General features: G+C 34.1%; 3 protein-coding genes across 8 annotated transcripts in view; all 3 read left to right on the forward strand.

The window, feature by feature from the left end:
* The window catches only part of LOC145314973 (RNA-binding motif protein, X-linked 2-like), a 2,870-nt gene extending 1,428 nt beyond the window's left edge, over positions 1–1,442 (forward strand). Inside the window, exon 5 of the mRNA XM_080155048.1 lies at positions 199–1,442. Within this exon, the coding sequence (XP_080011174.1) occupies positions 199–522 (324 nt within the window). The 3' untranslated portion in view covers positions 523–1,442. The remainder of the gene's footprint in view (positions 1–198) is intronic.
* Positions 1,435–16,504, forward strand: LOC145314924 (BTB/POZ domain-containing adapter for CUL3-mediated RhoA degradation protein 3). 6 transcript variants are annotated; one of them, XR_013877887.1, is made up of 9 exons: positions 1,435–1,558; positions 3,176–3,269; positions 4,098–4,179; positions 4,486–4,619; positions 5,065–5,150; positions 5,329–5,427; positions 15,074–15,177; positions 15,393–15,726; positions 15,895–16,504. XR_013877887.1 is itself a non-coding variant. In XM_080155003.1 (8 exons), exons 1-8 carry the CDS (start codon positions 1,447–1,449, stop codon positions 15,636–15,638), a joined length of 957 nt encoding a protein of 318 aa, XP_080011129.1. In that variant the 5' UTR covers positions 1,435–1,446; the 3' UTR covers positions 15,639–16,504. The 6 variants fall into 6 exon arrangements, 1 of the variants encoding a protein (XP_080011129.1); XR_013877888.1 differs by having other exon boundaries at positions 15,907–16,504; XR_013877889.1 differs by having other exon boundaries at positions 15,947–16,504.
* Positions 16,505–16,506: 2 nt separating this feature from the next.
* LOC145314914 (diphthine methyltransferase homolog) lies at positions 16,507–24,055 on the forward strand. The gene is made up of 9 exons (XM_080154994.1): positions 16,507–16,639; positions 16,886–17,192; positions 17,592–17,667; positions 19,272–19,321; positions 21,339–21,435; positions 21,891–22,009; positions 22,237–22,304; positions 22,738–22,847; positions 23,381–24,055. The coding sequence occupies exons 1-9, from the start codon at positions 16,511–16,513 to the stop codon at positions 23,484–23,486; spliced, it is 1,062 nt and encodes a 353-aa protein (XP_080011120.1). The 5' UTR covers positions 16,507–16,510; the 3' UTR covers positions 23,487–24,055.
* The last annotated feature ends 1,113 nt before the right edge of the window (positions 24,056–25,168 follow it).

The raw sequence follows: 25,168 nt of genomic DNA on the forward strand, positions 1-25,168 counted from the left end.
ACCTTTTTTAAATTTTTTTTTCAATTTGAATGGTCCCAGAGACTAAAGACAAATGATCCCCAAAAAGTTTGTATGTGTCTGACATATTTATATGCACAAGTTTGATTACCTTTCTATCTTGGCCATTTTTCAATGAATTTTCATGTTTTTATTAAAATATTACCTATAAAATTATACAGACGTTTTATTTATATTTAGGACAAAGGCGGAGGTAGCTCATCAGATGGAAGTGAAGATGAGGGATCAAAACACAGCAAAGATAACAAGAATAGTGATCATTCTAAATCAAGAGACAGATCTCAGAGAAGGGATAAATCACCGAATAGGATGGACAGAAATGGGGACTCTGATGCGAGAAAAAGATCTCCCTATAGAAGAGATAGGGAGGAAAGGAGTAGAAGTAGAGACAGAGACAGACAAAGAAGAGATAGAGATAAACGAGATCGAAGTAGAAGTAAGGAAAGAAGACAATATGATAGAAAAAGAAGCCGATCTAGAGAGAGGAGGAGAGATAGATCTTAAATACCTATCAATATCAAACATTTTTATATTATAATACTGCCAAAAAGAAAATATTTTTCAGTCTTTTGCACAAGGCTATTTTTTTTAATTATTGAAAACATTTTCTTTTACAAGAAAAATACTCTTGCTTTACAAAGTACCTGTTAATTGTTTACCTTATTTATCCAACCAGAGACAAAGAAAAACATTTATTACAGTTTAAGTACTAAAGGGATAGTTTCAAGTAGAATATTCAGTTGTAATTGTGATGATAAGTGTTATTTTGTTTTAAATCATAAAGCATGTATTATTGATTTTGAAACCACTAGTTAAGGATCCAGGGGTGTATATTCTGCAAATTTGACCCTGCTGAGGGGGGGGGGGGGGTAAAGAAAAATAAAAAAATGTGTTGTTTGGGGGAAAGAGAATTGAAAGCATTTTTTTACATTTTTCTCCCCTCTTTGGCGAAAAAAACTTAAAGAATATGTGGGAGGGGGATAATATGAATAAATTAAGAGTTTTGAAAATGGTTTTCAATTTTATCCCCTTCCTTGCTGGAAAAAAATAGGAGGGGGAAAAATATAAAAAATTTTGCAGCAGGGGAAAAAATTAATCTTGTGCAGAATATACACCCCTGTAAGGATCATGTACCTAATGTTATTTTTTTTATCATTGCGAATGGTTTAAATGTTTCATTTATCAGAATACATTCCAAAGAAAATATGCTAACTTGTGTTGTATCTTCCATAAACTATTCCTTAAAGTAAATAAATTCTTGATCACAAAAGTTAAAAGATGCAACTAAAAAAAGTTCTATGAATGCATTAAGATTTTGTTTGACAATTTTAATTCTATTTTTGTGTTTTAAACTGAATATTTTTTGTTTTTATCTTTGTCTCTTGAGTTTAATTTGACCTACCTAAACTTGAATTACTTTCAGATAGAATGGCCGAGGCTCTTATTGAGCCCTGCAAAGATATTTCTCATATTGTCAAGGGTAATCCTTCCAAGTATGTCAAGCTTAATGTTGGCGGATCTTTACATTATACCACGATAGGTAATATTTTATATATGTACCAGGGATAAGGGATAGGAAACCTGGCCATAAATTAGGTCTCGGCCTGGTTTTGAAAGGGATCATGCAACTTTTACCATTTGCCTAATTTAATGACCTTACTGGCGGACGGCTCATATTGGCTACCGCTCTAAACCAATAGTGTTCTGTGATTTGGGCTTGTTTGGTGATTGGTTGCTACAAAACAAGCCCAAATCACAGATGGCGGAAATTTTAAAAGCAGACAATTCTAGAAAAAATAATGATTTCGTCTGCTACGAAAAAATAAATATAAATGGTGTTAGATCACATTAGTTTAATTATTAAATCTGCTTAGAGTTAAACATTAAAAAAGGACCACATAGAAAAAACAAAAATAACGGGATTATTTTTTTGGAAAGAAGGTAGCTACGAATTTTCATTTGGTAGTTTATAAATTAGATGTTGTATTTGGAATTTTTAAAATTTAGTACGGTATTGATACAACACCTTCACCCTAATTTTTGTACAATACAACACAGTACAGATATATCATTACATTATATCCAGTATAGTATCCAAAGAACTTGATAGAATGTTACCCAAGTGCATATTTATTTATTTATTTTGAATTTTAATTAGCAATGAAATTTTCAAATAAAATTTTTACTCATTAATAAAAATGCAAATAATACAAACTAAAATCTGTCTGAGGGAAACCCAACGATAGCTTTCTGACAGTTCAAATTACCAAAGTAAAAGATAAAAAATTTTGGGAGAGAAAGAACTTCATTTTAACAAAAGCCATTAATATATAGGTTTATAAAAAGTTATGTTTTTTACTTTAAACTAGCTACCTGAATTTGATTCTATACTTTATCTACACACACACACACACAGCTTTTTCATTAGCATTTTATACGAACCACTGCGCTATCCCAAAACTGGTTTATTAGGCTAGAAATAGGCCTAGGCTTGAAATAGGCCTGAAATAATATTTTCCTACGTTTCCCATCCCTTATCCCTGATATGTACATCTTTTGGTGATATAGAGTGTTTGTGAACGTTACATAAAAGCATCAAATATCAGACTACGTCGATCTTTTAAAAAAAAAATAGAGTTTGGCAAATGTTTTTAGTGTCAATAAATTGTCTATTATCCTATTATATAAAGTTGTAAGGGATTTTGTCTGAAGCTTTAGATCTCAATAATAACTGAACCGATTGGGTTCTCTATTTGAAGTAAGCTTTACATAGGTCCTGAACATTTAATATTTCAGCCTTGGGGTGTTTGTAAGCTATTTCTCTTGCCACTCTTAGCCCCTTCGAATAAAGAGCCATTGGATGATAGGGGCGTAGCCGCTAGTTTTCCCACAAATAACATGAGATAAATCTTATTACTCCATAACTACGTCTATTATTACTAGAGCTTAACTCTCATTTTGCAAATTAAGCTATTTTTTTCTCGACTTCTCACGGTCTATTATTGCATCCCTTTTTGAACAGACAACCAATTTTAGATTGCAGTAGTTTGATTTGAATATTATTTGTGAAACTGTTACTGGACCAATTTTTAGAATGGGAACGTAAAGGAAAGTTTTTATATCCAGACAAAATTGTTTAATTTTGATACTATTAAAGGAACCTTGACAAAACATGACAACATGTTACGTGCCATGTTTTCTGGACGGATGGAGGTGCTCACAGACAGTGATGGCTGGATTCTTATAGACAGGTACAACTTTTGAATGTCATACACAAGAGTAAATCAATAGAAGAGGAAGGGTTTAAATGACTGTATATGTCCCCATCCCGAGGACCATGTGTCGACTTTAAAATAGGTCTTTGATAAACAAACAATAGAAGCGGGAATATCAACATAGCCAAGTAGCAGAAAACAATTTGCTAGCAGGATCCACCAGGTAGTTGTCTGGTTATACAATATTCAATATTTATACATTTATTTGTCATACCTCGGAGAATGGCTAATAGCAATAACTTATGGCTTGGTCTTCATGGTATACATATCAATATCCAATGGCTCTGGTATTAATCTCATGACCTAAAGTAAAAAAAAAACTTTTCCCCTCCCCCTTTACTTTAAATTTAATCAGCGGCTACTTCCCTAGAGGCCTCTAGGGACACTTGAGGAGGGGAGTCGAATTTGATAACCCAATTTATTATTTTAGATTTTAAAAGAAAATTTTTTTTAAATCTGGGGGGTGGAAATTTTTTTTTTTAGGGGGGGATGCTCCCCCGCCCCATATTAAATTTTAGTTAAAAAATTTGGAGGGGAATTTTTTTCTAGGGGCGATTTCTCTTGGGAGTTATAAATAGTTATAAACCTTCCTGGGACCTATGAGAACCTTTCAACCTACCCTGTTAAGGAGAACCCGATCGGTTCAGCGGTTAGCGAGATCCTTCGGTACAAACTCACAGATACAGAGACAAACAGACATCCTATTACTTTAGTATAAGGATTTTAATAACAGGGGGTTTCTGTCAACTAGGTAATTTAAGGGTTACCGACTGTCCCTGTTAAAACAAAAAAATGTGTTTTTAGGTCTGGAAAACATTTTGGCAGCATTCTCAACTTTTTGAGAGACAGCGCTGTTCCACTTCCAGAAACTAGAAGAGAAATACAGGTTTTATTTTGTTAGGTCCTAGGATAAACGTAGGAGTGACGCACGTCGGAGTGGACACTAGACCTAACCTAACATACATATATTAAACCAACCTTAAAGGTTTTTAAGAAATACTTAACTTAATATTATAGACACTCCTACGTTTTTCCACTTCGTCGTTTGTCACTCCTGCGTATGTCCTAGAACCTTTTGTTAAGTAACATACTAATCTATAAATAGACTATGTCCTCTTTTAGCGTTAATATTTTACAAATGCAAATAATTTCAATTTATTTTATAATGTTGTAACCTACGTTTTTTTTCTAGGAATTGTTGGCTGAAGCAAAGTATTACTGTATTGACGAGTTAGAACAAGAGTGTATGTCTCTGCTGGGTAGCATCGGGGACAGCAGATCTGATGTAGTTCCTATTTGTAGAGTTCCTCTCATTACTAGTCCAAGGTTGGTAGTTTTTTACATCATCATTCATTATTTTTAATTCCCTTTACTCATTCTTCTATACCTATGTAAGACAAAACGAGGTAGAATTTAATGTCCTATTCTATTTGTAGAGTTCTTTTTATAGCTGTACAGAAGTATATCCTTATATAAAAGTAACAGGATCCACTTGTGTCTGTACCAAAGGATCTCGCTTACCGCTGATGTCCTGGAAGGTTTATGCCTATTTTGTTGTTGGGTAGGACCACCCCGTAACTCAAGTGTCTTAAGAGGCCTCTAAGGGCGTATCTGCTAATTATACATAAATTGCCTTTATCACATTTGTCTAAGACTAGTTGTGAATCAACCCTATACATTATTACAACTCAAATGTTTGTAACTCATCTAAGTTAAAACTAGGAAGAGCGTGTAGCATATCATATGCAAATAATCGTTTAAAAAATTGTAGGGAAGAGCAGGCCTTGATATCAGCGAACCAAATGCGTCCTGTGGTGAAGTTGCTCATCAATAGACATAATAACAAGTACAGCTACACAGGGATGGATGGATACTTTCACATCATTTAAGGCATTAAACTTACGGTCAGCAAAAATGCCAGTCAAAAGTAACTTTTTATAATGTCAAACTTTTAAAACATCTAGGTAGTTACTTTCAAGTACTGATCTTAACATTTTCATTATTCCACAAATGAAATAAAAGAAGTATCCCCCACCAGGTGCTAGTGACGACAATCTACTAAAGAATATTGAACTGTTTGACAAGCTTTCACTCAGGTTTAGCAACAGGGTGCTCTTCATTAAGGATGTCATAGGTGAATTTTTATATTTAGAGGGATACCTAGTAAACTGGAAGTAAATTAATCCTTCCAGAATAGTTTAAAGAGTTGAGATCTGTTGTTATTCAGCTTGAAATAAGGTTGGTTGTATTATCATTTTGTCCATAGAATATTTCGTATTTCATGTAAGATCTACTTTTCATATAAAGAGTAGGTAAGTTAGTTGTGTGTTGTGTGCTAAGATCTCGAAAACAGATAAATGGATCGTACCATAATTGTCATTTTTATTATTGGTCCAGGGTAGGTTTATAAAAATAAGCGGGGAAAGAGCGTCACTTTTCACAAAAGATATATCCTCCAAAATAAAGTGACATTCCACCTACCTCTGCCACTAAAAAATTGTAAAAAGTACCTTTAGGTAGTAGCTCAGTGCAAATGACAGGTGTCCCAACTATTTAACAAGAACGAGCATCACGCACATCTCTACTCTGAAACAATATAATGTAGCTTGGAATCTTTATGCACAAATAGATTTAAGCCCAGAATCTGTTTATAAACTCTCTGTAATAAAAACGCCCCTTAATAATCAAAATAGAATAAACAACAAAAGTAACAAATAGATAATTATATTTTTACAACATAAAATAATAATGCTTGGAATCTGTTAAAATCATCTGACTGAGATTGGACACTGTTTTGGTATCTTTCATTAAGCTGGAGCTTGGAATCTGTTTTACCTAAAAATATTAACAACTTAATATTTTATCATTGGTATCAGTTTTCTTTTAAGCTTTCTTCTTTCCTTTAAGCTCTTGCCTGGCCTTGTAGGTGTTTCTCAAGAACTTGTACTGCTCCTTGATCCTTCCAAACTCCTTCTCCACAAAAACTAAATGCTCCACCTTAGCCTCATACTGCTCACGCCAATATTTAGCCGCAGCACGTTCCTTGGCAATGGCCGCCATCTTCTTGTCCATCTCCGCCTTGTATGACTTGTTCTTCTCCTGCTCTACAAGAAACATTCTCTTGATCTCAATCAAATCTTCATTATAGTTTTCTTTCTTGTCCTTTTTCTTCTCCTCATCAACCTCCATCTGGCCAACATTGTCGGTGATGACTTCAATCTCTTGGTCCTGAGTGTTGTTGATGACAATCTCCAAATTTGGATCAGAAGACCATTCCTCCTCTGGATCATAAGGACGATCCTCGTCCTGCTGATGTTGCTGAACCTCACGCACTTCATCATCAGATTCATCCTCATCCTCCTCACACCAAACAGGGACCTTATCAGCCCTCTTCAGCATCCAAAGATGAGCAGCAAGATAACCTTCTCTCTCTTGAAACCTTTTCATAGGACCTTGTTCTCTGAAAACTTGCCAGTTCTGGTGGCCAGGCAGTTTCTGGTCAGACCAGTGCATCCTCTTAGTGATAGGATTCTTAGGATCACGTCGAATAATCCGCTTGTCAACCAGGATTTGGCGCATAAAAACGTTATGTACATATCCAGGAGTAATAGCCAAACTAGGAGGCACAACTTTACGCGTCTGACGGCTTTTCTTCTTCCCCTGCTTCTTCTGAAATTTGAAAGCAGTATCAAAAACAGTATTGACAAGGTTAACAATACTACAATAACCTTCATAGCTCAGATGAGTGCCCAAGGACAATCCTAGTTGATATTCGATAAAAGCCGACGCTCTTATCCTCAGGGTTTTGTCCAGTTCAGACATTTGGGTCATAATTGCCCGATGTAGATTCATCCGAGGCATGCCAAGATCCTCGTTTATTCTGTGAGCCTCCAGATTGAATAGACCCACAATGCCCCATATTTGCTCGTGACTAGGAACAAAATAACATGTGGATATAATAACCTTGTTCCACTTTTGGGCTAGTGCTTCATCCCTGATCTGATTGAGATATTTTCGCATAAGTTCAATATCACACCCTCCTATATATTTTTGAAAGAACAAGACCAGAATATTTTTCGGAACACTCTGGTCCCTTATGGCAGAGATTGTAACCTCTACCATTTCAGCCAAATTCAAATCGGCTAGCGACACCCATAACCTGGTCGGCTTGTCCTTCCATTGATCATCAAACGGCCTAGTTGCCGCAAAAACAACGTCAACTATATCGACAAACTTGCTGTGGTTCGGGGCCATGTTTTTAATAAAACAGATTGTACTCGATTATCTGAAAATAAAATATAAATCTAAATATTTTATTCTTGATATCTTATGTTGGGCTAAAAGAGTGCTGAAATACTTTCATTGGTACTTGGTATCATGTTAAATGAATAAAACTTGGTATCTTTTTATAAAAAAATATTTATATTTGTTGTATTGACAAAAAAAATATTTTTATTCAAATGCAATTGCGCAATTTCTTGGTATCTTACGTTGAAAAATTTCTGCAGGAGAAAATGTTTTTATTTAAAAAAAAACTTAAAAAAAAAATTTGATATCTGTATTGCAAAAAAAATAATTTAAATAACTAATGATAATATGTTGTCACTTGTAATAAATAAAGAACGAACTTGGTATCTTTTTAAAGAAAAATTAATTTGCGTCGTATTTAGTAAAAAAAATACGATTAAAATTGATTAAAATCACGAGAATGAGTCAATTTAAATGAGCGTCACTTCCAATGTGGTTCCCGCAATTTTTGATTCTCTCTGCAGACGAATGATTTGGTTTGGCAGAAGTTGCCAACACATCATAATTCCTCGGTACCAATGTTTACGTATATTCCCAGCAGCGCTAAATTTCCCAGCAGCGCTATTTCGTTTTTCGTATTTCGTTTTTGTTTCGTTTTTCGTATTTTTGTGGTATTTCAAATTGGATTTTTGTGGTTTTTGTCTGTGTTTTTGAAGGTTTTTGTGTTTTTCTTACAATATTTGTTTTAAATTGGGATTTTTATGGTTTTTGTTGTATTTTTGAAGGTTTTTGTATTTTTCTTACAATATTTGTATTTTTCTTACAATATTTGTATACAATATGACTATGTACAGATTCTTGGTGATTTATGCTTTGATTAGCTGTAGAGTATCTTGATTCATTCTACCTGACTCTAGAACTTCCAGTAATGGCATCCTATTCACGCCCTTCTTGGTAAGGATATCTGCTAACATGTCCTTACCGGTTACCCACTTGACTTCTGCTACCTGTCCTGTCTCAATCAATTGCTTGATTACTGCAATATCTCCACGTAGTACTCTCTCTGTTACTTCTGACTCTGAATAAATTGCAGTCCTTGCTGAATGATTGTCTGTTATGGCTCTTACCTTTAAATCTACTTTTCCACCATAAAGTTCTTTCAGTAGCAGTTTCATTCCCAGAGCTGCATCCAGACCATTGTACAAGGCCTGTGTTTCGGCTCCAAGTGTGCTAAGTACTCTACGTTTCAACTTGTTGCTTTTCCATTCAAGTGGGGCTACCATACCATATTTGAGATTTACAATGAAGATAATGTATCCTCCACAGCTGTCAGTGTTATCGTTGAGGTTCCTATAAGCTGCATCTGTGTAGACAATAATCTCACAGTCCTTGAAATCTTTTAGATTTGATATCTGAATGGTAACCTCCTCCTTTTTCAGCCTCGCTGCTACATTCTTTGCCTTGATGAGATCACTCACCTTGCCGCCTTTAAATTTAGTAGATAGATCAATCATCTCAAAACTGGTATCAGGCCTTGTTGCCCTTGCTGTCCAATTGACAATTCCAGTTATTTGACGTAACAGTGATAGCTCATCTTGGTTCATATCTCTTTCTTTATCTTTCATCTGCTTTACATCTATGAGTGGTATAGTCACATTTCTGACATATTTATTTTGATCAATCCTTATTCCATTAGCTGTCTGTTCCAGGTAAAAACCTGTGTACATGAACTGTCTGGACTCCGATTTTCCTACTTTGAAAGTGCCCAGTAGCTGTGGTAAAATCGTTGCATTGAAAAATTGATTTCCACAGTGCAGGAAATCGTCCACATGAAGCGCCACTATACCAATCAGTTCACCATTCTTGATAAGAAAGAAAATTCCTGAATCGTACTTGCTTGTCTCAAAACCTAATTCCTTTAGCTTTTCCACCACTCTCAAATACCACTTTCGACTGGCATCCTTTAGACCATATAAACACTTATTTAGTAACCAGAGCCAACCTGCTTGATTTGCTTCTTTAGGAGGTTTTACGTAAACATCCCTATCCATTTGCGAACCTTGTAGAAAAGCACTTGAGATATCAGTTGTACGAATATCCCATCCTTCTGTAGCTGCAATGGTAAGAAGCAATCTCATTGAATGTTTTTGAACAGTTGGACTGTCTGTTGGGAATGTCGTCTCCTCCTGAAATCCCCTTGCTGTTAATCTTGCTCTCTTTTCTGAACCTTTTTCAGTAAGTACCCATGTGGTCGTTATACGCTCCTGACCTTCATCTTTAACTATCTTGTATGTGTCAAAAGCTATTAGTTTATTGAGCTCTTCCAGTTTAGCAGTCATGCATTCTGGTGAATTTCTTTGTTCTATGGGAACCATAACTGCAAGTATTTCCTCCGTTACAAGCAGAGCGAATTGTTCTTCCTCTTTTTCATACCAGATTTTTCTCTGGTCTGAACTCTTTACCTCTATCATTTTTCCACAGTCTAATTTTATGTTTACTAGAACATCTTCTTCTTCTCGCTCATTCTGATCTTCATTTCCTTCATACCGAATGTCTCTTTTTGACATTTCATCATGAAATACTTCACCATTATCTAACTGGATATTATACCAACCACTGTGTTTACCTCCTACTTTACCTCCATGTCCAAGAACTATTCCTTTCTCCCATTTTCCATTCTCGTAAATCTCTATCCTGTCATTTCTTTTAAGAACCTGAGCTGCATTCTTGATTGTTCCATCTTCATTAAAATCTGGCGTTGGTTTTTGATTAATTTTCTTTCTCTTTCTTCCCTTGGTGATGCTATCTTGTCTTTCTTGTTCGCCAGTAGGTTCGTTATTGTCATTGTTTTCAATAAATGGGAGTGTATTATCGTCTCCTTCTTGAATAGTTATTTCTTCATGATTTGTATCTTTGGTATCTTTTTCTGCTATCTTTAGCCTATGCCAGTCTGGTTCTCCTTCTTCTATGGTCTGTCTCCTTGTTTTGACCGTCTGTATAGTTTCTTCATTATGAACTTCGTTGTTTTCAGTAGCTTCTTTAGCTCTTATATCATTTGCTAGACTTTCACCAGCTTTCTTTAATCTATTGGCACTCACTCTGTAATAGATTGATCCAATTCTTATGAAGATCACTTTCCCATCTTGGAAAACAACTTTAGCTGGACCTCTCCAGGTGTCTTCCCCTTCTTTCTTGAAATAACATATGTCCCCTTTTTCATACAGAGTGTCAGCAATTCTGATCTTAGCTTTCAGTGCTCTCTTTAATCTTTCACATCTCTCCGCCTTTGTGTACTCAACTCTGGCTGCATGAATTGCATTTAGTGTGTCGATGAGTTCCTTACTCTTCTGTGGCTCCTCCCATGCTGGGGGTGGATCCTCTAAGATGTTTGGTAGCTTTATGTTCTTGCCAAACACTAACTGGTAAGGTGAAAATCCTCTAACACTAGACATTGAATTCACGGCAGTGACAGCCCACGCGAGAGCTACTTCAAGTGGCATGTTTGGAAAGTCTCTCTTAACTGCTACAGCAACCCTATCTGTGGTTCCGTGATTACTTTCAGTAGTCCCATTGGACCAAGGACTATTTGCCCCGGTAGAGAGTAGCTGCACATTCAAAGCACTTGCTACCTCTCTCATTTCATCATTTTGAAACTCCGATCCATTGTCAGTTATTATTTTATCCACCCTTCCAAAAATTGGAAGCCATTTTGTGGTGAATGCTTTAACTACTTCGGATGCCTCTTTGCTCTTGATTACTGTAGCTACTTGGTATCTGGTGAATATGTCAATCATGTAGAGAATATATATTCCTTTGTTTTTATCCCATATTTTTAAATCCATACCTAATACTTGTCCAAAATCATTTGCTAGGGGTGGGGCTACTGCTGGTCTGTCTGGTGTACGTGATCTTAATATACACCCCTCACATCATTCCATAATTCTATCTATCATTTTTGAAAATTGTTCTTGCCATTTTCCAGCTTCTTTAAGTATTGTTACGAACTGGTGTTTGGGTCGGTGTCCAAATTGAAGGTGAATTTTCCGTAAAGCTTTCATTTGAGTGCTTTCGTCTCCTTCATCCAACTCAGCTATGTTAACTTGCTCTAGTTCTTCCTTGTGGTGTAATAAATCCACAACATACAGCATGACCCTCGAAAAAGTATTTTTAAGCATCTGCAGCCTATATTTCTCAATAAAATATTAAAAGATTCATATGTACTTGTTCTCTATAATTTTCTACATCAGAGGATATCAAAATATTTTTTTTACATCAATTAACAGCCGAGATTTTTAAAGCCAAAGTTTGGAAAAAGTGCTTGAGAAACTGGATATTGCTAAATATTTCTTAGTTTTTTATTAGTATATTACTTTTTATCAACCAGTTAAAAAACAAATAAGAAAGAAGAGCAAGTTTACAATTGATACATTTTTTATTGGATTAAAAAACGTTACTTTTACATATAAAAATTACCTTTCAATTTTTACTGAATACATTTTTCTTATAACCATTTTCCCTCAAATCTTATAATATCTCCCACTTATTAATATGACCTTAAATAAACCCCTCCCCAATTAATGCTTACGACCGGAAAGATTAGTGCTTAAATTCCCGCCCACTCATACAAATTACTAAAACACACATAAAAATCATTTAAATTGTTAAATGTTTAATAAAAGTTTGTAGCTGTAACTTTTTTGTTTTTTAACTTATTTTAATAAAATAAAAAGTGTTTGATTTCTGTTTATGTAAACTTTCAATTTGCTACTATTTTTTATAGGATTTCTTTCTGTAAGGGAGTTTTTGCAATTTACACTAATCTAAAAATGCCTTTTAGAGCAAGTGAAAAAAGTGCTTTCAGCATGAAATAAATTTCTTGGAAACGTCTTTATATAAGTTTTATAAAAAGTATTGAAATTATGAGGAAAACACGTCATTTCACTTTAAAAAAACATTTTTCTTGAAAAGTTACTTTTTCCTCAGCCACTTTTTCAAAACTTTGGCTCTAAAAATCTCAGCTGTTAATTCATGTAAAAAAAATATTTTTATATCTACTTATGTGAAAATCTACAGAGAACAAGGACATATACATTTTTTGATAATTCATTGAGAAATATGGGCTGCAGATGCTTAAAAATACTTTTTCGAGGGTCATGCTGTAGTGTCCTGCAGTTGTTGTAGATAGAATTAACGGTTTTCCATTAATTAAACCAGTATCATTTTTCATATCTAATACTATTCCCAGCTTTTTCATCTCCCCCTTTGACAATAAGAGTGGAATGTCACTTTGGATTACATCCATTTCAATCTCATTGTATTCTCCCCCTATCTTTGCTGGTATTATATATTTGGCTTGCGATTTAAGCTTGCCTTGATTTCCGAACATGAAACGTTTCTGACTAGGTAATGGTCCTTTCACTTTCTGTTTCAGATCCTTTGGTAAGCCATTTATGTACACTTTTAACCACTTCTCCCCAGCAATACTAGCTGTACAACAGGTATCGAGAGCGGCTTTGTTCGGCGCTTCTGCTGTAAACCTGTTTAGATCTTCTTGACTTTCGCTGCAATAAACCGTGCAGAATACATCTCCTTCTTTTTCTTGTTCTGACTCGGTGTCTGAGATTGGCAGTTGAATTTCCTCTGCTGTTTCTGGGTTACTGCTGTTTACAACAAATGCTGTTTTGTATTTTGGCTTGTTTTTGTCTTGTTTTTCAAAGGCATCTGGACATTCTTTTATAAAGTGAAGTTCTGACTTGCAACATAAACATTGCATCGGTTTTCCATTTTTACCTATAGGATTTGTTTGTCTTTTCCTAATGTAGGTTTTGTTATTGCCATTACTAGTTCCATTTCTCCTTTGGTTTTGCCCATTGTTGTTTTGGTATCGGTTTTTACCATTTTGGTTATTTTGGTATCGGTTATTTTGTGTTGGTGGCGGTTTCCAGCCCTTACTCAGGTAGACTTGATCAATGTCGTCGTCATTCTTGGAATCTTTTTGGGCTAATAAAACTTCGTCTTTTACAGATTTTAATTGCCCTTCGCCTTTACCTAAAATGTCCCACATTTTCTGTTTAACCGTTTCATACCTTTTTCCGTCCTCTGTCAGCAAATTTGCTACTAATTGTATAAGCATAAATTCATATGACGTCAGGTCGGATGTAACCATCAAATCTAGGGCTAGGCACATGACGTATTCTTTTCCCATTGGAAGGATTTTTAATTGTTTGGCTTTGGTATAAAGTTTATCAAACTCTATAATATAATCCATCAACGACTGCCCCTTTTTACGGTGAATAACCTTGATATTAGCATGGGTGTCATAAATATCTTGTTCGCGATCAACGTAAAAACGGCTTTTTAGAAATTCAAGGATTTTGTGGACTCCTTTCTCGTCATTTACAAGCTCATCCGGTGGACAATGTCTATAAACGTCTTCGCGAAGGGTGGGCCCGTATTTTTTCGATTCAATTGGTAAATCTTGAGCTAGGTGGTATCCCTGCTCTTTCTTTGGAATCTGTGAAGTTACACTCCATGCTGTGACACATCTTGTCCAGGTGTCAAAACTCGCATAATCTTCGATAAACGGAATAGGTACATGTCTTCCATATCCTGTCCATTTTTCTCTCTCTCCTCCCCCTTTTTCATCTGCCATTTTAGATTCTGGGCTTATTAAATTTTTAGTTAAACCTACGGCCGCGCTTTCCGTGTCGGTTTTGGTATCTTTCAAATCCTCGTCTGATTTGGTATCTTTCAAATCCTCGTCTGATTTGGTATCTTTCAAATCCCCGCCTGATTTGGTATCTTTCAAATCCCCGCCTGATTTGGTATCTTTTAAATCCTCACTAGATTTATTAGTGGACATTACCCTCTAGGTAGTCCTTGTAGTCTTTTTAGTTATTCCGCAGAATGGTGACTCAACAATATTCACTTCAAGAGAGAGAGAGAGTATGATGTTTTCTGTTTTTAATAGAGGTCCGTAATCGTTATTTGCATTTTTGCTACCATTGTAAAAAGTACCTTTAGGTAGTAGCTCAGTGCAAATGACAGGTGTCCCAACTATTTAACAAGAACGAGCATCACGCACATCTCTACCCTGAAACAATATAATGTAGCTTGGAATCTTTATGCACAAATAGATTTAAGCCCAGAATCTGTTTATAAACTCTCTGTAATAAAAACGCCCCTTAATAATCAAAATAGAATAAACAACAAAAGTAACAAATAGATAATTATATTTTTACAACATAAAATAATAATGCTTGGAATCTGTTAAAATCATCTGACTGAGATTGGACACTGTTTTGGTATCTTTCATTAAGCTGGAGCTTGGAATCTGTTTTACCTAAAAATATTAACAACTTAATATTTTATCAAAAATATTAAGTTTTTTCTTATTTTATCTAAAACTAAAAAAATAAAAATATATTAGGTAACACTAGTGGAAAGGCCAGAGTAGAAGTAAATGTATTGTTGAAATCAAAAACAGCTTAGCTTTTTTTTATACCTATTCTTGTTTTATCTCGAAAATTTAGGATCAAATGAAATATGTTGCTGGACATTCTATGGTCATGGTAAGAAAATAGCTGAAGTCTGCTGTACAGCTATTGTTTATGCCACTGATAGAAAGAATACTAAGGTAACTTTGTCAGTTATAATTTCTGAAATACATAATCCATAAATTTAATTTTTTTTGCATATCTTGCAATAGCCTGACCTAACCAAAGAAAGAAAAAAAATGAAAAACTTCCCCCTTTATTTTTAATTTATTTCCATAGGTACCTATGGTTTTATGTGTTAGACTTAGCACTGTGAGGGAAACCATCTTTCTTGTAATAAAACTTTTATCTTAAGGTTGAATTCCCTGAAGCAAGAATCTACGAGGAGACTTTAAACTGCTTGCTTTACGAGAACCGGACGGGGCCGGACCAGGACCTAATGCAGGCCACGTCGGCCAGGGTCGCCGTGGCCTCTTACACTTCGGACGACGAGGAGGACAGGCGGATGGGGGACGGCCAGCCGCCGCCCGCCCAGCAACAACAGTCGACTTCGCGTGGTTCCGCCGGTTTGGCCCGCCTGAGGGCTAGCAAGAATTCTTAAACATAAAAAATAACATATTAAATCATTAAAAAACAGAAAAATAAAATAATAATATACAATTTGAATTTCAGAATATTTTAAATGTTAGGTCCTTTTAAAATCAATACGTAGCTGTTTCATATTACATCTAGATACACAAAATACAATTTTTTTTTAACATTGACTATTGTTTTTAACGTATATATGGTGCTTTATATTTTTATCCGCGCGTGGTTTTATTCTAACTTAATTAGGAAAGAGTTTTTTGTTTGATTAGGTAATATTCAAGGTTAATAATCATAATAAAATTAAATATATTTTATGTGTAGTTAAACTTAATACCTAAGGTGATGAAAAAAATATAATATGAAAATGTTATTCTGTGCTATCTTAGTTTTTCAACTCTTTTATGTGATTTGTAATGATGTTATTAATGTTTGTAAATCTTATTGTTTCTTTCTTTTTTAGTCCTTTCTTGCCAAATTTCATATTCTACTTATTTCATATTATATTATTCTTTCTTTTATTTGACACGACATACGTAGAGTAAATTATGTGATTATATTAGTTTTCTTATAAATAGTTATAAGTTATATTAAAAATTGATCAAATAGTTAAAATTCTTTACATTTTACCTTTATTATTATAATTTAAGCTTGTTATTAGTTAATTTGAATATTTTACAACATATAAAGTCATATCTAGTTAATTTACATCTCGTATCATCAAAATGTTTTATGTAAAATGAATCTAAAAATGTTAAATGTGGTTAAAATGTAAAAATAAAAGTGATAAATAACCACACAAAAAATCTATGTTGTTTTAACTAATCATAAAAATGTGCTAAAATAAAACTTAAAACCTGTTATTGTATTTTCTCAGACAAATTCAAAATGGCGGACGACAGCAGTCATGAAAAAGTTGGCATTGGCCGAACTTTGTATAGATTTGATACAGAGTATAGTGCAGATTCTTGTGAATTTAATCCTCAATTAAATGTATTAGCTACTGGGACCTATCAGGTATATTTTTGGTAACTATAACAAAAAGAATAAACTGTAATACAGAATATTTTTAAAGATATGTTGATTTATATTTCAATTTTTAAGTCGTTCAAATTTTTACGTCTTTCTGAATGGGCAGTTTTTTTTGTGTAACCATAGAATTTCTATATTATAATGTCCAACAAGAAAAATATTATTTCATAAAATTAACTAGGTAAGTAAAAAATTATGATTATTGATTGGTTCTAGATGTTTATTTTTCAGGTAAACAAATTGGATCCAGAGTCTGAAAGCCCACAAACGCAACGCCTTGGAAGAATTTACATTCACAACGTTGACATTGAAAATTTAGAAAAACTTTCCTCCAAAGACGCTGCTAAAAATGGCGCGAATTCGAATCACATTAGCGAAGAAAACGGCGGGAAATTCTGCACTAAAGCCTGCACCCTTGATTGTCCAGCTGTTTTGGACTTGAAGTGGAATCTGAAGTCAGCTGATACGTTGGCGGCTGTAAATGCCTCTGGTCAACTTGCAATCTATCATTACAATGAGGTGGATAAGATTTTAAAAGGTAAGAAATCATTTTGTTTATTATGAATCAGGAGGGGGAGGGGTACTCTGGTTTCATTAGAGCTATTTGGAGTTCATGTCAGACTTAGACTTCTAATGAATTTTAAAAAAGGCATATTGGTAGATAGTTTTCATTTCATCCACTAATTGAATTTTCAAATGCTTTTTCGTCATTTGTAAATCCTTGGACAAGCAAAACAATTGTCTCCAAAAAGTTTCTCCTACTTTTTTTCAACGACAAGATAATATAAAAAAGTTTCTCCTACTTTTTTTCAACGACAAGATAATATAAAAAAGGAGAAGGGAATGAGTGTAAAGGAGGAAATATGTTTAAATTATGCTAAACCCTACTAAGTGTAGATCTTATTTTCCTGTAAAAATAAGTTTTATTGTCTTAAAGGCGAAGAAACACAAATATCAGAAGGATTAGCTCTTGCCCTAGAATGGAACCTTAACTATGATAAGATTGTGGTCAGGTAAGATTTTAAATAAATATTAAACAACACTCGATATAATAATGTTGCACCAGATTTTTTATATACTTTGATAAATTGTTGCTCACAGCTGGCTAAAATAACTATACCATCTCCTTCGCTCCATTCCCTCCCCTCTTACTGGATGAACGAACTGACCAATAAATAAGGTCCATATTAGTAAACTTAATTGACGACATATTTTACCTTGTCAATATACCCTGTCCCTCGTATATCCTATATTCATTTACACAACACAAAGGACAAAGATTAAAGGGTTTTTGCCTCCATTTTTCCGCCACTAGAGATAACAAACTTATTGTTTTTCCTGCTTATACAATTAGGGTAAAGCCCCGAACTCGGTCTTTTTTTCGGTTTTTTGAACCTGCAAATCGTAAAAATTATTTTTTTTAAATGGGACCAAGACCAGTAGAAAGATCTCGGAAAAGTCGATCAGGTCCTAAAAGGACGTAAACCTAGGACATTGGGAAGTTTGTCAAAATTGATCTCTAAAACGGCACCGACTTCGCCCCGCCTTGAGGCGAAGACGGTAGGGCATTTTCAAGCTTCGAAAAATCGATGACGTATTGATTTTATTACAGCATGCCCAAAAGGTAAAAGTTGCTAAATGTAATAAAGAGTATGCACAAAAATTTTTATTAAGTTAGGTCAATTTTTTCTACCAAAAAAAAATAATTTTTCCGAAGTACGCGAAATTTGACTTTTTTTTCGAAATTTTTTTTTATAAAAAACATAAAAATACTACTAGAAAAAAATAACTTTTTATGACTTTAAAGGCCTGATCCTTAAAATTCAGGCAATTTTGAATAGATTTGGCCAAAAAAAAATTAGTTCTATTAGCAAAATTTCCTAAAAAAATCAAGTTGAAAAAAAGAGAAAAGTTTGGCAAAATCTGTGGTCGATTTTCCAGCTTCAAAAAACCTATGACATATGGATTTAATTACAGCATGCCCTAAAGGTTAAAGTTGCTAAATGTAATAAAGAGCATTCACAAAAAAAATTATGAAGATCGGACAATTTTTTCTACAAAAAAAAAATAAATTTTTTCTAAGTACGAGAAATTTGACTTTTTTTCTCGAAAATTTCACTTTTTTATATAAAATTGAAAAAGTTAGTATAAAAAGTGAAAAAACCGAATTCGCCCCGCTTCACTTTTAGTCGATTTAAGAAAAAACTATACAAGCTTTTTTAAAGTTTTAAACGGAAATGGATAGCCTATTAGATTCTTAATAAGTCCCCTGAAGACGTCTAAGCTCTAGCTCTTACCAGTTTTTCGCCAACTTACCGTTTTTCCGACCGAAGCAAAAAAATCGAAAAAATTTTTTTTTGTCGTCCGACTTTAAGACCCAATAAGTACCCTAAAAATTCATCTCACAAAAATTTCATTTTATACTTTTTTGTAGGCAATTTAATAAGGAACAAATTTGATTTTATGTTTTTTTCTGTCAGTCGATTAGAACATGGAAAAAAATGTCATTTAATGAAGGTGGTCAAAAAAATACCGACTTCACCTCAAAACCGAGATCGCCCCGCTTTACCCTACACATCAATGTCTTTAATATAATCCTAATATATAATTGTTTCAGTGATTCTAAAGGAAAGATATTGGTTGTTGATCCAAATGATTCTGTCAAAGGTAAATAATTTCTTTTTTGGTCTGGGATGGAGGGACAGTAGATATACCACACTTTTCTGGGATCTTGCTGAGTCAAGTATCAACTGTTGGGAATATCAAAGGATGACTCCATGCAAAATTTGAGCCGGATCCGGCCAAAACCGGCCGTGAATTTTATGAAAAACCGTTTTTTTCCGGTTTTTAGGGGGTATCTGTAAATCGATTCAGCTGGAGCAAAACCGGTTAGAGGTACAAAAATTTTTACTTCACATGAAATTTAGCCAATGTAATTGCCTACAAAAATGTACTTCATCATCAACTTGATTGGACAACTCTTTCCCCTCCTAAATGTCCATTAAAACCTCGGAAACGGTAAAAATCGCCAAAAATCATGCCTTCGGTGGCAAAAAACGGCTAAACGGTCAGCCGGAGGCGAATGAAACATAAATAAAGAAATGTCTGCTTTAAAAAGTTGTTCAACATCAAAGAGATGCTTGAAGTCTCTAAAACGACTCCTTCCCCTCCTTTAAGGGGAAAAACTGAAAAAACGTGATTTTTAAAAGTATGCCCACTTCGTGGGTGTGAGGGGCACTGAACCCGTCACCCCAGGGTCACCAAATATAAAGTCTAGGCGGCCCACAATGCTGAATTTTTACCAAGTGAAAGTCTTGTGTCATTATCTCTTATGAGAAAAAAGTTATTAATTAATTAAAATTTCAAATTGTGATTTTTTGATGGATTTCTTTGATGAAATGACAGGCCGGTCAATTTTTAGGCCATTTTTTGCGGTTTTTGGGCCATCACGCCCAAACGGTTTGAGATAATCTCACGTGACCTTTTGCCCAACCTAAGTCTGGTTATTTGTGAGGTCTAGGAAAAAAAAACAGACTTATGCAAAAGATTATAATTATAATCTTTACACAGAAAAATGGCACGAGGTGAGGGTTTGAGGGGGCAAAATGAGCCGACCAGCGATTTTTGACGGCGCGCAGTGACGTCGTGCTTCATCCGATCCGGGATTTTTTTTTTCTTAGACCTTACTAATAACCAGGCTTAGGTCGGGCAAAAGATCCCGTGAGATTTTCTCAAACCGTTTGGGCGTGGTGGGCCGAAAACAGCAAAAAATGGCCTAAAAATTGACCAGCCTGTCATTTCATCAAAGAAATCCATCAAAAAATCACAATTTGAAATTTAAATTAATTAATAACTTTTTTCTCATAAGAGATAATGACACAAGACTTTCACTTGGTAAAAATTCAGCATTGTGGGCCGCCTAGACTTTATATTTGGTGACCCTGGGGTGACGGGTTCAGTGCCCCCCACACCCACGAAGTGGGCATACTTTTAAAAATCACGTTTTTTCAGTTTTTCCCCTTAAAGGAGGGGAAGGAGTCGTTTTAGAGACTTCAAGCATCTCTTTGATGTTGAACAACTTTTTAAAGCAGACATTTCTTTATTTATGTTTCATTCGCCTCCGGCTGACCGTTTAGCCGTTATTTGCCGCCGAAGGCGTGATTTTTGGCGATTTTTACCGTTTCCGAGGTTTTAATGGACATTTAGGAGGGGAAAGAGTTGTCCAATCAAGTTGATGATGAAGTACATTTTTGTAGGCAATTGCATTGGCTAAATTTCATGTAAAGTAAAATTTTTTGTACCTCTAACCGGTTTTGCTCCAGCTGAATCGATTTACGGATACCCCCTAAAAACCGGAAAAAACCGGTTTTTCATAAAATTCACGGCCGGTTTTGGCCGGATCCGGCTCAAATTTTGCATGGAGTCATCCTTTGATATTCCCAACAGTTGATACTTGACTCAGCAAGATCCCAGAAAAGTGTGGTATATCTAAGGGACAGGTATATAAAAGATAAAAATTATCTTCCCTTTGATATTAGTGTAATTAAAATGTTTTAAATAATGGGACGGAGAATGATATGAATTTTTAAAGTCAACGAATAAGACAACCTGTTTAAAACTTTGGGGATCAGATTGATTTTAGTCCATTATCCCTGTTCTTCCTGATAATTCTTGTATAATTTAGTGATAAATGAGTACAGATTGCATGGATACGAAGCCTGGACTTGTTGTTTTTCTGCTTGGGATGAAAATATCATATTTTCTGGAGCTGATGATTGCTGGTAAGCAATAAGTTTCTTAGTTAATAAGCAATTTTGACAACAACCTTAGAAATGCGTTCAAGAAACTTCACAAACAAACATAATCAATTTTAGAGCAGCAGATCTCTTGATATCTAAGCAACAAAAGAAAAATCGTTCATGATCACTTAAGAATTGCTTTAAGTGAAAGATGCCGCATATGGACACACTATTATTTACCTGCTTATGGACTACTTATAGAAATACTACGCATAAAATATCATTGTTAATTTTCTAAATGTCGAAATTTTAATCAATTAAATTATGTAAAATTAAGTAACATAAGAAATTAAATTAAAAATGTATCTCTGATAAAACAAAATTGTTGCTTATAAGATTAACTATACCATATTAGTACATGAATCTTTAGGGGAATCAACTGTTAAAAAAAATACATCATTGCCTACGCGTTTAGTTTATGAGCACCATTGTTTTAGTTTTCACAGTTATGACTTGCGAGTACCTGATTGTGTTAGTAAGAAAAATAGTAAGAGTCATACTATGGGAGTTACAGCTATGATCTCAGACAAATTAAAACAAAATCAAATTATTACAGGTTAGATTTTAGTTTCATGGCTTTCATGACTACACAAACAGAATATATATTTGTTCATGAACAGCATAATATGATAAATGCATGGTAAAATATTTAATCACATAAATATTAATGTAAATAAAAAAAAAGATAGTATAGTGATGGATTGATTTTTTAATTTTTACGTGCTTTCGAATTATTTTTCTTATTATATTTTTTCACAAAAAAACAAGTCTCGATTTTTAAAGGAAGTTATGACGAGAAGCTGAGATGGTGGGATGAAAGACATCTTAAATATGAAATTGAGAGTTTAGAGGTATTTGTATATGTATTACATTATATAGGGATTTTTATATATTCAAAGGTTTGATTTGTCGAAGTTGTTAATCCGCCCAACTTCATGTAATGGGAGATATCTATTTATATCTGCTTCAATTTCAGATAGGCCGTCATGATTTTTATTTTGTGAGGATACCCCATGAACAAAAAGCATCTAGTATACAACTTACTTAGTCCGTCTGAAGGTCTTGCTACAAAAGACAAATATGTTTTTCTTCTCTGAAGGTTTCGTGATTTTCTATTGTTTAATAATCACATATTCTCCCTCTTTCACTATTTTATGATCACTTAAAAGCTCCATAACCCATTATGTCCTATTGTTCATTCATAATCTTTTTGTGCTTCGCTAATTATGAATGTTATCATCCTTGTTTTAATCTAAATATAAAAGTTTTTTTGATATTATTAAGGTAGGTGGAGGCGTATGGAGAATAAAGCAAAGATCCTCGGATGGTAGACTATTAATAGGAGCTATGCACGGTGGTTTTTGTATTGTGGATAATAAACAAGTTGTTACAAGGTATTTTATACATTTATCATTCAGTAGATCTTTTTTATTAATAATGTCAAATATGTATCTTTTAATGGATGTAGAATATACGATATTATGACGGGTAAAAATGGTCGTCAATTTAGGTTGCATATATGAATAATGATTATCTCTTATTTGTCAGTTTGTTTACCCAGTTGCAAGGGTAAAGGGGGTGGATGGGGCATAGTTATTTTAGCCAGCTACAAGTTTCACTTCAGTAGAGTACATGATAATCTGGTTTAAGATCCAAGTAAACCTTTAATGTAGGTAAACATAATATTATGTAAAAATAATTCATGAAACAGAATGTATAAGGGACAGGTCTACAGGAAATAAGAACGTCTTCTTTTTGTACAAAAAAAAATAATTCAATGTTTGGCTGCGGGAAGATAAAATATTTTAATTATGTGTATTATTTTCTAATTTAATATCAAAATTGATATTAGGATGTAAGAATAATTCTATCAAAACAGCCAACGACATTTCTTATTACTCGTTTAACAATTTTCTTTTTGTTGCAGGTACGATGCACATGAGAGTTTAGCCTATGGAGCTGACTGGATAAGTGACTCTTTAGCGGCTAGCTCCTCATTTTATGATCATCTTATGACCATTTGGGCAGTTTAGCTAGCTGCTCTTATTGTGATCACAAATTACCAATTTGAAGATATCAAACAAAAACGGGTTTATTTCATCTAAAAAATCCAATGGTATTTGGGAAGATTTACAGAAATGTGATGTCTGGAACAAGAAATTGCCTTTTGAATTCTCTATAATATGATACGATACATGATTTTTAAGTATGGCTCGGATCCAGCGGAATTGGATTCGGAGACAAATCGGAAAATGTACAGTTGCTCTTTAATAATTCAATCAGAACTGTGATAAATGTTTAATACCTACCTATTATTTAAATGGCTGTGACTGACGCCTCTATGGATTTTACAATAGATTTATGAAATAAAATAAATTAAGAAAGGAGAGGGAAAGGGATAGTTTTTCATCTTTATATCAGCTTAGGTCATATTAGGTACTATACTACTAGGTAATAAAACTATCACCCCCCATTTTTTTGTTTTGAACAAGGAATGGGAGTTAATTAGGCTCTACAGGCACTTTGCGCGAAAGCACCGTTTTTTGTATTGTATAATGTCTGTTAAAATCAAGTGCCATGATATTTTTTTACTTTCAGAAAATGCTATGGAATGGTTACCAGAGCTACTAAGATATAATAATACATTTATAAGTGATAGTTTGTTGGCTATTATTGACGGTCTCTCTGAAACAGGTATGACATAGATTATTATACTTTAATTAAACAGTTTTATTACTAACTAGCGGCTACGCCCCCTAGAAGCCTCTAGGTGCACTTAAGGTAGGAGGGGGAAAAGTCGTCCTCATCCCATTTTAAATTTGATTTTTTTTGTGGGGGGGGGGTGTAGACACCCTCCCCAAAAATAGTTTAAAACCTTCCCAGGACCTATAAGAAGCTTCACTGTAAAGGAGACTAAATTGGTTCAGCGGTTAGCGAGATCCTTCGGGACAGACAAAAAACGCTTAATACTTTATATAATAGATATGGCTTTTCTAAAGATGGGAAAGTTAAGTTATTACTTCATACACATGAAACCTGTCATAATGAATTAGTTCTATACCTTTTTTATATTCATATTATTTATCATGGGTGGCTATTTTCTTAGTATCCAGGGACTTAGTATTTGAATGGGTGGAGGAGTTTTGGGGAAAAAAAAGCCTAAAACCAACCCAAGATTTACGTCGTCGATTTTTTTCCATTAAATGTCGCTTTCACTGAAATAGGTATCTAATGCTAATGAACAGATTTTAACAAATTATATATTTGGTTATTGAATTAGGAACAGGAGTTTATAACAAGTTTGTGGATTTGGCCCTTGTACCACTTGCAGCATTTCTTTTAGGGTATGTGTTATCCTTAATTGGCAATATATATAAAATCATATAAAAACAATGATTATTAAAATTTCTGCTAAAAGATAGTTCTTTTAAAGATAAACTATTATCACTGCAAAAGATTGTAGTAAAGTACATTTTATCCTATTAATGATAATATGTAAGTGTCAAATGTACATAGTTGATTTTTGTAAGGATATCTAAATTACACGAATGAAGCCAATTTACTATAGAAAAGATCTTATTTAAGTTGTATTTTTTGCATCACCAATTTGTAAATATATTAAGTATATTTTAAAATAGACCTACCGAATACTTTGCCAATGTCTAAAATACAATTTATGTAGGGTAATCGAGAGTTCCCTCAAATATTTGCTAGA

The sequence above is a fragment of the Acartia tonsa genome, chromosome 1 (genome assembly GCF_053477335.1).
Source record: "Acartia tonsa isolate MP-2025a chromosome 1, ASM5347733v1, whole genome shotgun sequence".
NCBI classification, from domain to species: Eukaryota; Metazoa; Arthropoda; class Copepoda; order Calanoida; family Acartiidae; genus Acartia; species Acartia tonsa.